Source organism: Molossus molossus, unplaced genomic scaffold, assembly GCF_014108415.1.
Source record: "Molossus molossus isolate mMolMol1 unplaced genomic scaffold, mMolMol1.p scaffold_m16_p_13, whole genome shotgun sequence".
Taxonomy (NCBI): domain Eukaryota; kingdom Metazoa; phylum Chordata; class Mammalia; order Chiroptera; family Molossidae; genus Molossus; species Molossus molossus.
The window spans coordinates 52,896,145-52,909,679 of record NW_023425348.1 but is presented as its reverse complement, the minus strand read 5'-3'; the positions used below and the strand labels follow the sequence as shown (position 1 = coordinate 52,909,679).

At 37.3% G+C, this 13,535-nt stretch overlaps 1 protein-coding gene across 5 annotated transcripts in view; it reads right to left on the bottom strand.

Moving 5' to 3' along the window:
• Window positions 1-208: 208 nt before the first annotated feature.
• IPO7 (importin 7) overlaps window positions 209-13,535 on the bottom strand; it is a 57,553-nt gene continuing 44,226 nt past the window's right edge. For 4 of the 5 annotated variants that reach the window (XM_036258013.1, XM_036258014.1, XM_036258016.1 and 1 more), the window contains 10 exons: window positions 12,796-12,924; window positions 10,650-10,716; window positions 10,443-10,568; window positions 9,689-9,786; window positions 7,832-7,927; window positions 6,692-6,912; window positions 6,388-6,593; window positions 4,777-4,983; window positions 1,538-1,654; window positions 209-474 (listed from right to left, as the gene is read on the bottom strand). In XM_036258013.1, coding sequence (XP_036113906.1) covers window positions 377-474; window positions 1,538-1,654; window positions 4,777-4,983; window positions 6,388-6,593; window positions 6,692-6,912; window positions 7,832-7,927; window positions 9,689-9,786; window positions 10,443-10,568; window positions 10,650-10,716; window positions 12,796-12,924 — 1,365 coding nt within the window. In that variant the 3' untranslated portion in view covers window positions 209-376. Of the gene's footprint in view, window positions 475-1,401; window positions 1,429-1,537; window positions 1,655-4,776; window positions 4,984-6,387; window positions 6,594-6,691; window positions 6,913-7,831; window positions 7,928-9,688; window positions 9,787-10,442; window positions 10,569-10,649; window positions 10,717-12,795; window positions 12,925-13,535 lie in introns of those variants that run through there. The other variant, XM_036258015.1, reaches the window with a different exon arrangement.

Here is a 13,535-nt window from a genome sequence, read left to right as displayed (position 1 = left end):
ATGAAACATTTTAAATAGTCCTGGAGCCCATGCCTATTTTTTCCTCAGAAAAAGAAAAGCTGCCTTCATGACATCCCCTCTTGTTTTATAATTCCACAGTGTCACTTGAACTGTCAGTCAGAATCTTACTTTCTTCAAAAAATAAAGAAAATACCCCTCCCCCAAGTTTCCTCCCTCCCCCCACAAAAATCCCTCTGGTTTCTTTTTCAGTGCCAAGTTGCATGATCAGGTCTGACCTCCTGGTTGGTTGGTTTGTTTTTTTGTCCATCTATTGATCAATTAGTTTAGAGTAGATAACATGAACCAGTTCTGGAACCGCTACTGGAGCAACACAAGCTCATCACTACAATCACACAGCAGGAAAGAAAGTGATAGCTCAATTCATCCCTGGTGCCGGGCCTCCAAAATTGAAAGAACTTGGCACAACTGGAGCATTGAATTTGTATCCTCCATGCTTCTCAATCATTTTGGATTCTACAAAACAAATAAGTGATTGTTTAATAGAGCATGTGATCATCTTAGGCTACTATCTAAAATGTCCTTTTCTGACATGCATACTTGCTAGAATGTGTAAGATGAAAAGACATTGCTTTGGCCAATTTGGCTCAGTGGTTAGAGCGTTGACACTTGGACCAAAGAATCGCAGGTTTGATTCTGGTCAAGGGCACATATCTTGGTTGTGGTTCGGTCCTGGTCCTGGTTGCATTGTGCAGGAGGCAACCAGCTGATGTGTCCCCCCCCCACCCCAACATTCTATCTGAAGATAAATAGAAAAAATAACCTCAGGTGAGGATTTAAAAAAACAACAACAAAAAAACCCTCAATTGTTAAGTTGGTTTTCCAAAGACATTTACTGCACAAATGTGTTGAGTGAATTTGTCAGCTATTATACAGAAGAATGTTAAAAAACAAAACAAACCATGAAAAGATAAGATAATATCTAAGAATTTCTTTAATTCTAAGAAAGAACATTGCCCTGGCCAGTTTGGCTCAGCGATTAGAGTGTCAGCCCGTGGACTGGGGAGTCCTATGTTCAATTCCCAATAAGGACGTGTACTTCAGTTGCGTTCGTCCCCAGCCCTGGTTGGGGCTGTGTGGGTGGCAACCAATCTATGTGTCCCTCTCATTTCGATGTTTCTCCCTCCCTCCCTCCCGCTGTATCCGAAGATAAATGCAAAAAAAAAAAAAAAAAAATCCTCAGGTGAGGATTTAAAAAAAAAAAAAGAGCAGTTTCCATAACTTTTAATATTTTTACACTTTTAATAAGATTTTCAACTATCAAGCCATCACCATGAGCTTGAGCAACCTTATTAAAGTTTCTGTACACTAAAAGTAGTCTTCAGCTACACTTAAAATCAGCAAACTGTAGCCAAACACAGAATTCATTTCTTCATTTCATTCCTTCAGATTACAGTGAATTCCTATCACCTGAAACAACAGTAACTTTTATATAATTAAAAATAGTTCAATATAAAAAATTAAAAGCTACATCAAATTATGAATTGCATTAAAGAGGGTTTGTGGTCAATTAACATACCATGGGCTGCCCTTCTTTGATCGGCCAGAGTTGCTATATCTTGTAACTGTTTTCTTTGTTCTTCATTAAGACCATGAGTTAGAGCCTGATACCACACAGGATTACGATTTTGTATAGCTATCAAAAAGAAACGAAATGGGGAAATGGAAATAGTAAGAGAGGCCTGATAGCTTCTTTCTATTCTGTCCCCTTTACTCCACCCTCCAGTACTAAAATTCTAGTCTTTTATATTCCCTCAATAATAGTTCTAGTTACTTGTGAAATAAATGATATAGGAAGAAAAAATTCTAGTTTAGCTTTAATGCCTTAAAAAACCCAATCATTCAATAATTCGTATCTTTAGCAAATAAGGATTCAGAGTCTAAACCAGTTCTTATACAGTAAGTAAGTAAACTAGGGAAAGTTTAGATATAAAATTAACACAACTGCCCTGGCCAGTTTGGCTCAGTGGTTAGAGTGTTGGCCCATGGACCAGGGAGACCTGGGTTCAATTGCAGCCAAGGGCACGTACCTACGTCTGTTGCAGTCCATCCCCGGTTGGGGTTGTGCGGGTGGCAACTAATCGAGGTGTCTCTCTCTCTCCCTCTCCCTTTCTCTCTAAAAAAATCAATAAAGAAAAAAAAAAAATTAACACAACTGCCCTGGCTGGTCTAGCATAGCAGTTAGAGCATCAGCCTGCTGACCAAAGAGTCATGGTTTCTATTCCAGTCAAGGGCACCTACCTTGGTTTCAATTCTACCCCCAGTGCTGTTTGGGTGGTCCAGGAGGCAGCCAATCTTTCTCACATCAACACCCCCCGCCCCCAATCTGAAAATCAATGGAAAATATCCCTAGGTGAGGATTAAAAAATTAATTGAAACAGCCCTGGCCGGTTTGGCTCAGCAGTTAGAGGGTCAGCCTGTGGTCCTGAGAGGCCCGGGTTCGGGTCCCGCTAAGGGCGCGTACCTCGGTTGCAGTTTGTCCCCGGCTCTGGTTGGGTCATGTGGGTGGCAGCCACTCGATGTGTCCCTTTCACGTCGATGTTTCTCTCTCTCCCTCCCTCCCACTCTGACTAAAAATGGAAAAATGTCCTTGGGTGATGATAAAAAAAATTAATTAAAACAATCCCTTAAATCAAAACAACTTGTCAACAATCAAGGCTACTTGGGTTAGAATTCTCAAATCCCCAAATTAAAAAACAAAAACAAGAAACATTAATTAGATGCATATTAAAGGAGTGAATGGTACAAAATAAATGCTTCGTTTCTTTCTGTATTGCCTATTCAAAAACCTTTCCTAAATACATCTAGTGTCGCCCTGGCTGGTTTGGCTCAGTGGTTGGAGTGTCAGCCTGTGGACCAGAGCCCTGGGTTCGGTTTCCGCTAGGGGCGCGTACCAAAAAAAACCCCCCAAAACAAAAACCATCTAGTGTCTTTCTATAGAAAGTTCTGCAGTACTTAAATAAAAATCAATGCTCACACATTTAAAAAAATGTTTTTGATTTGTTTTTGTTTTTTTTACTTAGAGAGAGGAAGGGAGAGATAGAAACATAGATTGGCTGCCTCCTGCACGCCCTCTACTGGGGATCGAGCCGGAAACCAGGGCATGTGCCCTGGCCAAAAATTGAACTCGGACCTCTCAGTCCATGGTATGAGGCTCAATCCACTGAGCCACACTGGCTGGGCTGCTCACACATTTTTAATATTATAGCTTAAACAATGGTCAAACTCAGTCTGTGACAAAAAGAGAATAAACCTTCCTAGCATGCCACAAGACCATGAATAAAAAATCTCAAAATATTTTGTGAAAACATGAACTAGATAAGTTGATATATAATGATATCAAGTCTGATCATATATTTCCCTATTTCAGTTAAATAGCCATACAAGCCCTGACCAGTGTGGCTCAGTTGGTCGAGCACTGTCCCATGCACTGAGAGGCACAAGTTGGATTCTTGGTCAGGGCACATGCCCAGGTTGGGGGCTTGATCCCCAGTAGGGTCTGTGCAGGAGGCAGCTGTTTCATGTTTCTCTACCCCTCTCCCTTTTTCTCTCTAAAATCAATGTAAAAAATTGTACTGAACATAAAGAAAGAAAATAGCTATACAAGGGGCATGTGCTTGGTGAGTGGGACATAAAAAGAGAGAAATTTTTCTCTATAAAGATTTTCAACACCACTGGCCAACTTGGCTCAGCTGTTAGACCATCGGCCTGCAGACCAAGGGGTCTTGGGTTCAATTTCCAGTCAAGGGCATGTACCAGGGTTACAGGTTTAATCCCTGGGATGGGGATTGTGCAGGAGGCAACCGATCGATGTCTCTCTACCACACTGATGTTTCTCTCTCTTCCTCCCCCCCTTCCTCTCTCTCTATCTAGAAAAAACAATGGAAAAATATCCTCAGGTGAGGATTAACAAAAAATTAAAAAGATTTTCAACAAAATTTTTTTATGGAGTAATTTCAAGAATGAAAACTGATTCCCTCAAGTACTAGGTATGCCAGGAATTTTGTGGAGGAAATCTGACGTTCCAACACATAATTTTATACTTCTACTTTAGGGCATTTACTGTACACAGGCCCTCTATCACAATCCCTTAATCCTTTAGGGATTAACATGTATTTAATTCTATAAAGCCCAAAGCTATGGACAAAAGCAAGCCAGTAGTTCTTGGCACCTCAATCAATTTTTGCTGCCTGCCATGTAGCTCAGAAAAACATTTCTTTGTGTTTCTGTAACCTTGTATCAAAATTACTTTGTCGTGGGGTTAGAAAACTAAGGCCTTGGTTATGAGAGAATTTAGTCTACATAAAAGTTCATAATGCATAGAAATGATAAATGGCATAATAGTTAACTCTGGGGGAAAGGGTATTTCAAATACGCCATTTTTAATTTCTAAGCTGAATGATGGAACACGTTATATTTTGTTGAAATCCAAGTACATGATGGTTAAAAAGAAAAAACAAAACAAGAAAACTGGCACCAAATTATCTGTAGTCATATATACTAAGACAAAGGAAAACAAAAAAAGGGATTCCAAGGCCATTATTTATAAATTATCCAAATCTCAGACAGTTAAGTGTAGATTTGGCTGGGAAGAAAAAATACACAAACACAAACAGAAGAGTGGGTTACTTTGCACAACAATCCCAAGTCATATTCTATTGAGTTTGATATATCCAAATCCCCTTAACAGACAGATATACACACTGGTTCATGGAAATGGATCATATAGAGGTATATGAATTACATAAGACAACTTACTCTGAAATATAGCTTTAAATATTTGATACTCATCAACAGGGTTATCTTCATCATCAATGATTGTGGAATAGCCTTCCAGAGCAGTCTCCTCAGCATCATTTTCTTCCCAATCGTCATCATCTCCATCTTCACCTGCTTGCTTAGCCAGAATCTCTAAATATTCTTGACCATCTTCATCAATGTCATCTTCATCACTCCCCAGTTCCTCTGCCAAGTTAAAAAAATAGGCCTTTTTTTGTCAGTTTGTTGCTCAACAAAATGACAATGAGAACTGTAAATTACAAATCACAATTGAATCAACTCAAGGAAGAGTTCCTGGAATGGGTGTTTAAGTATATGCTCAGCAATAAATAGGAAATAATTATCACAGAAATTCAAGAAACCCAACCATAATCTTTTTTTTTAAATCCTCATCCGAGGACATTTTTCCATTTTTTATTCAGATAGAGTGGGAGGGAGAGGGAGGGAGGGAGAGGGGGGGCGGAGAGAGAGAGAGAGAGAAACATCGACGTGAAAGGGACACATCGAGTGGTTGCCACCCGCACAACCCCAACCAGGGCTGGGGACAAACTGCAACTGAGGTACGTGCCCTTAGCGGGAACCGAACCTGGCTCTCTCTGGACTGCAGGCCAATGCTCTAACCGCTGAGCCAAACCGGCCAAGGCCCAACCACAATTCTTAATGTTAGAGGTTTGAAAAGGGATTGCATAATGAGATTCTGCATTTGGTGTACCCTGAGCCATGATATATACCAAACCAAACACTAATAGTAAAGTAATATCCACAGAACACGTTTTGCAAAAAATTTTAATGGCTGGCTAAGTTAGTGAATAACAAAAGACAAAAATGGCAATAGCCATCTTATTTTAATTTTTCATAATTTTTTTTATTAGAATTAATTGGTAATGTCTTTCTTTTTAAACCCTCATTTTTTTAAAAATGCAAAAACATTTTTGCATTTATCTTCAGATAGAACGGGAGGCAAAGAGAGAGGGAAATATCGATGTGAGAGAGACACATCGAGTGGTTGCCACCCACACAACCCCAACTGGGGCCAGGGACAAAATGCAACCGAGGTATGTGCCCTTAGCAGGAACCAAATCCGGGACTCTCCCGTCCACAGGCTGATGCTCTAACTGCTGAGCTGAACTGGCCTGGGCAACTATTTTACTTTAGAACCATTATAATAATTTCTCTTAACATTCTATTAATGTATACTCTTGAAGTCAATAGTGACTTACAGGTGAAATGTATTTGGCAACATCCAAATAACTTTATTTTATAATTAATTAGGATGCTTATTTTTAAGCACTAATAAATGATAGATGTTTGCCAACATTAAGAACCATAAATACACTTTTCAAAACAATAAAGTTATAGTCAAAATAAATAAATGAACAAACCATAAATGCCTAGAAATGTTTAATGTATTGAAGATGCAGCTGAAGTTCCTGCCTTCATGGACTTTACCCTAGTGGGAAGGTAAGACAGTCTGTCTATGAATAATGAAAATATTTGACTATGTTCCCACAATTCTTTAGAAGGGCTAAACAGGTCCAGTGATATTTCTAACTAGGTTAAGTTCAGCTTCCTCCATTGCAAATCCCTTACCTGTTTCATCATCATCATCAGCTTCATCATCGTCATCACTGTCATTCTCATGTTCTGCATGGCATGCATAGGCTCTTTTTAATCCATTAAATAAAAGGATAAATGCTGGCAAAATCTGTCCAGAAACCTGATTTAAAACTTGTGGTATCTGTTCCATATCAATAAGAGCACAGAGGCCCAGAACACACATCTTTCTGTCATGTAGCCTAAAAAATAAGACATAGATTTCTTTCTTTCTTTTTTTCTTAATAAGCAGAGTTCCTTACAAAGTTAAATCAACAAATATCCAATATATGTCACTCACCCCAAGAAACAATCAACATCATTAAGCCACTGTGTAATAAAATGATTTGTAACTGGTTCAACATTATTAGGGAAGCGAAGATTTTCTAAGGTGTTAAGAAGTAGGTGTGGATTATAATATAAAGCTGCAATGGCAACTTGCAGGCACATTGTTCGAAGTTCACTTGTCTTCACCTCTCTTGTCAGTCTCTCTAAAGCTGCTTCCACGAATAAGGGAATGCACTGTAAAGAAAGATATGAAAAACTTCCAAAATTGTGTGTTAATAATAGCAATCTAATTATCCTACCCATATTAACTTACTTATTGCCTCAACTTCCCCTTTTCCCCATTAAATGATACAACAGTTTTCCTGTTAAGGCATTTCACTGGGAAATCTAATTTTAGAGAGATAAATCTTCACTGAGATATTAAATAAAGCTTCACCAACAATAAGAATCATGGATTCACAAGACTCCTAATGACCAACCTTACTGTTGTAATCATTTCCGCAATACATATACATATACATGTATCAACTCATCACCACTGTGTATCTTTAACTTATACAATGTTATATTTCAATTATCTCAATAAAATGGGAAAAATTTCTTATTAAAACTAACCATGGACATTTAATGATTAGATTAATTTTATTGCAAAGCAATAAAGTGGCAAGCAATACTCTCATAACATACTGTAAGAAAATCTAAAGTTGCCTAGCCAGTGTGGCTCAGTGGCTGAGCATCGACCCATGCACCAAGAGATCGCCAGTTCGATTCCTGGTCAGGGCACATACCCAGGTTGTGGGCCCGATCCCCCGTGGGGGTCATGCAGGAAGCGGCCAACTGATGTTCTCTCTCATCAATATTTCTGTCTCTCCCCCTCCCTTCCTCTCTTTCTAAAATCAATAAAGGAAAAAAATAAATAAGGAAAAAACATATGTAGCATGATAACAAGTAGCCATGAAACTTGCCAATATGAACATATACATATTAAACATGTCATTATTATATATTGGTTAAATTTTAAAGCAATTTATCTAGGTGTCATAATAAACAATGTACAGAATATATAACAAATGGCTAAAAAGAAAAAAGTAGAGGTAATGATTTCTTCTCTGATTCCTCACATACGTTATCATTAATGGTTATCCTCACTGACCTGGTCGATGCCACGCCCTTTGCACTGTAGAATGATGACCTCTAACAATTTTGCTGCATGACACTCTGCATCTTCTCCTGCTACTCCTGTAAGAACCTGATCAACACAATATAAACTGGAATGAGTCATCATGAAACCTTTCTAGCTGAGAATTTCTGTCCCATCTTCAGTCTCTGGAGTATTTAAGATATTCTAAATATGACCGATTACAATATTCAGACTATTGTCTTTCATATTCTAGCAATCTGAATCTTGGTCTACATAATCAAAGTACCTCCCCCATGGTGCCACTCTAAACTACAGCAGGTGACAACCACTACTTTTTCATACAGACACACCAAAGGACCCTACCTTTCTTAGATAATCTGGCTCTTATATAAAGAACTACAGCCCTGCCCAGCCAGCGTGGCTCAGTGTTTGAGCGCCAACCCATGCACCAAGAGGTCACTGGTTCTATTCCCTGTCAGAGCACATGCCTGTGTTGTGGGCCAAATCCCTAGTGGGGGGTATGCAGGAGGCGGCCAATTGATGTTCTCTCATTGACGTTTTTCTCCCTCTCTAAAAAAAGAAAGAAAAAGAAAGAAAGAAAGAAAAAAAAAGAAAGAACTAAAGAACTACAGCCCTGGCTGGTTTTGCTCAGCAGTTAGAGCATCAACTCGTGGACCAAAGAGTTGTGGGTTCGATTCCAGTCAAGGCCATGTGCCTCAGTTGCAGTTCAGTGCCTGGCCCTAGTCAAGGTTGTGCAGGCGGCAACCAATAGTGATGTCTCCCCCCCATCTGAGGATAAATGGAAAAATATTCTCAGGTGAGGATTAAAAACAAAAACACTAAGCTTATTTTGCTAGGAAAATCTTTACACAAGTCTCAAAAAATAAAAGTGACAGTTGAGTGGGAGAGGAGGAAGAAAGAGGCAGCCTGTTAATGGCAAATATCCCCAACACAAGAAATAAAAAAACATGGACTAAGTATCTAGTTAGTACTAAAGGGATCAAAATGTTAACGATAAGTGTTCTGAAATATGATGGCATAGATATATTTGTTCCCAGAGTTTTAATATGATAATAGTATTGGCAATAAATATTTAATATAGCTAGATGATTATTTTGTGACCTATGTTCAGAAAGGAAAGGTATCAATGAGGACAAGCACATCTTAAAATTTCATGGAGCAAAATCATTTTTTAAATGCCCAATGTTAAATAGCCGCTGACTCTCAACAAGCACTGTTAGAAATTCAAATGCTATCGACTACAGTGACTTTGATATCTAATGAAGGACCCCAATTCAAATATTTTACCTATACCTCTAGTTTAAGAAAAATACATATTTTTAACAAGTAGCAATCACCACAAATTAATTTTTCCAAGAAATGGCACAGTACTTTTGACTTTGTAAAACAAACCCTCACAATTTATAATCTTGCTATTTATTAAATAATTACTGTATAGTGTCCATAAATCCACAGCCCCCAGGAATTTTCTTTATAAAATAGCTGTAATAATTCCTAATACTTTTAAAATATCACAAATTCTAGATACTTTCCTTCTTTTGATTCAAAGCCTAATAAAGAAGAAGTATGATAAGGTTAACCTCCAAGCACTCTGAAAATAAAAAAAACATTTATAAGTCCAATTAAATGTCAGAGGGCAGACAGAAGACCAATATTTGTCAAAGCCATTACTGTGACATATAAGGAATCAAAGTCTTATTTAGTTAAAACTTTTAAAACCCTTATTCTATTAGACCCATATAATCTGATATGGGCCATAATGTGGTATCGTGTAGCTTCACAATTTCATACTTTTTATAGCATCAGGCTCATGACATTATGTTCTTCTATTAATTAAAAATGACCTACCTTTTTGCACATACTGTATATCATTTCAAGATACTTGGTATCAGACAGAAGTGTATCTGTATCAACTGTCACATAATTATGAAGCAGAGGCATCATATCTGTATTAAAAAGCATCAGTTAATTACCTTTACTAATATAAATGCTTTGTTTCTGAAAAGATCTCATTAGAAAAGAAAGCAAAGCTGAGGCTGTTTAATTAAGGTATATTTATTTATAATTAGATGTAGAAATGAACCATTATTAGTGAATTCCTTTATATGTAATAGTTAACTCACAAAGATTATATAAAGAATATTAATGACGAGCAAGTAGGTAAAAATATTGGTAAAAGAAAAAAAACAAAACAAAACTAATAACTAAATAAAAAATGCAACAAAGCCCAGCCAGTTTGGCTCACTGGTTGAGCATCAACCCATGTACCAAGAAGTCGCCAGTTTGATTCCCGGTCAAGGCACATGCCCAGGTTGTGGGACCAATCCCCCGTGGGGGGCAGGCAGGAGGTGGCCAATCAATGTTCTCACCAATGTTTCTATCTTTCTCTCTCTCTCCCTTCCTCTCTCTCTAAAATCAATAAAGAAAAATAAAAACAAAAAATGGAAATCAATGCTATAGATCCCTGAGTATTAACTGCTGCTGATAACTTATCCAAACAATCATGCACTTAGAATATTCAAAAGTATGTGTTCAATTGATATACTAAAAAGAAATCAAAATGGTGGGAAATATTTAGTATTTCTATGCTGACTGGACTTACCTGTAAAGTAATCAAAGCCATCTTGTTGAAAAACCTCAAATACCAGAGGTAGAAGCTGCCACATCTGTGGAGACACTTGTTGACATGTCAAACTATGTGCTAAAGAGAAGATCTCCTCATAAAATTCTAAAAGAGAACATGAAGTCATTAGTACTATGCTTGCTGATGTGAAATAGCAGTAAATTCTTACCACAATCAGAGGTATACCTAAGACATGCTGTTGTAAAACAGTTCCAATGACCTGTAAGCAGATTCCCTCAAGTTGCTGAGTTATCTAAGAGAAGGAGAAAAACCACATGGAAGAATATTGGTTATACAGCACAATGAATGAGTTACTTAATTCACTCTATTAAAATAAAAATCATTTCAAGTCTCTGCATTAAAAAAACTCACTCATATTACGATTTTGTGAATCCTAACAATGAGACAAAAACCAGGAATAACATATTGTTTATCTATAAAGGAAAAAATAACATCCTAGAAAAATACAAATAATTATGCACAACTGTTCTGCAACAGACTTTAAATCTTTTTGTGTATAAATATAGATTAATTCAGCCCAGATGTAACTGAAACGTCACTGTTGGTGACTTACAGAACAATTATTTGAAAGAAAACATTATTCCCACCACTCCCAATAATTTGTAAGTCACTTCCATGTATATAATTATATTAGATATCGAGAACCAGGCCTCCAAGTCACACAAGATGGAAAATACAAGTACTTTTTAATTATTAGTATGGTCCTCAGTTGGCACCCAAATGCCTGAAATCCATCAGGTTTATAAAGGGGTGAGGGGAAATCAGATAAAATTTAACAATCAGATATAAAAGCAGAGCATCCATCTCAAATATATATTATAATTAATACATTTTCTTCAAATATAGTAAACAATTGATTTGTTAAACATAAGGAGCTTAACTACAGGGTTCCTTGTGGGTTCTGTTTCCAATTATTATTTAGAATTAAAAAATAATTTACTAAAATCTCATGTTCCAAAAGGCAATTTGTAGATACTCTGAAAATATGATTTATGGATATAAATATCTACATTGGAATTATAAACAGTAAATTCAAGACAGTGATTACTTCTAAGGAAAGGAAGTACAGAAATAAGATTAGGACATGGCACCCCGAGCACTGCAATTACATCCATCTGAAATTGTTTTTCATATAGGAAATAAAATCTAAATGATATACTGTAAAATGTTAAAACCTAATACATTTAGGGGTTGGTTAAAGGGTACTAGTTATAGTTTATTTTCTGTATATTTCAAATAATTCCATTAAAAAATCATTTACAATTCACACCTTTCTAAAAGATAATAAAAAGATGACAATGATGGTTGCACAGCAATGTAAATGTACTTAACACTACTCAACTGTACGTTTAATCGTTAAGATGGTAATTTTATGTTATGTGTTGTGTACCCTTCTACCATAGTATTAAAATATTTTTATTGAAAAGAAACACCAGGTAGAATGTTTTCCTAGAAATCTCACCTTTGGATCTGAGAAAGGTAACCTATGAGTGAGCCAAAATCCTGAGCCTTGAGGTCAAAATACAGTAATACAAATACCTCATTCCTTCTAATAGTATACGGAACCTAAAATAAGGTACCAATCTTATCCTTACAAAAGGGAACTATTTAAAGTATTTTATTTATTTATTTTATTTATTTATTTATTTTTTTATCCTCACCTGAGGAAATTTTTCCATTTTTTGTTCAGGTAGAGTGGGAGGGAGAGAGAGGAACAGAGAGAGAGAGAGAGAAACATCGATGTGAAAGGGACACATCGAGTGGCTGCCATGCGCACAACCGACCAGGGCCTGGGACAAACTGCAACCGAAGTATGCGCCCTTAGCGGGAACCGAACCCAGGTCTCTCAGGACCACAGGCCGACGCTCTAACCGCTGAGCCAAACCAGCCAGGGCCAAAAGGGAACTATTTAAAAGATGGCACAGAATCAAGACGTATGAGCCCTAGCCGGTTTGGCTCAGCGGTTAGAGCGTCAGCCTGCGGTCCCAGAGACCCGGGTTCGGTTCCCGCTAAGGGCACGTACTTCGGTTGCAGTTTGTCCCCAGCCCTGGTTGGTCGTGCGGTGGCAGCCACTCGATGTGTACCTTCACGTCGATGTTTCTCTCTCTCTGTCTCTTCCTCTCTCCCTCCCACTCTATCTGTACAAAAAATGGAAAAATGTCCTCGGGTGAGGATAAAAAAAAAAAAAAAAAAGACGTATGAGAAAATGACTGAAACTTATATGTTAGAGCCCTTCAAAAAGCACAGAATAATTGATAAAGAATGGCTTGAAATAACTTAAAATCTTTACAACACTAGATCATTTTCTTACCTCTTTATGATCTTCAACTACACTAAGTAGTGTGTCAATCGTATTCAAGATTCCCATAGCAGTCACTGCTTTATCATCACTTCCTTCTTCATCTGGCCCAGTCTGGATTACTTGATTAAATGTCATAGCCTAGATGCAAGAGAATGTAATTTAGGTTTGCCATTAAAGCAGTATAAACACATTTTGGTTTAAAACTGTTAATTTTTAAAATGTTATCACTGGGACAGCACAAGCAATCAATGTCTCCAAATTGATCAATAATAATTAAGAGCTTGGTCACTAAAATCAAATGATACTCCTCTGTGAATTACCAGGGGACCTTAAATAAGCTACTTGGCCTCTGCTTCCTAACATCTCATTTAGGAACTTCACAGAGAAAACTGAAAATTAAATGAGGCAAGGGATAGAAAGTGTTTAATATTATAAATATTTTTATTAATATTACTGGCTAACAAGTGAAAATGCCCAATACAGGTATCAGGTATATTAATCATCAAAATTTTATTGTAATGTTCAACTCTTCTGAAACAAACTTCTGAGCTATAACTAATAATCAGACCGCTATATTATAAATGCAATACACATACATAATATATGATACTACATTTACTCAAATGTCCTCATCCATTACAAAATCAGTTCTTAAGAATATACTTTTCTGCCATGGCCAGTGTGGCTAAGTTAGTTGGGCATCATCCCATGCATCAAAAGCTCGCCCATTTGATTCCCGGCCAGGGCAC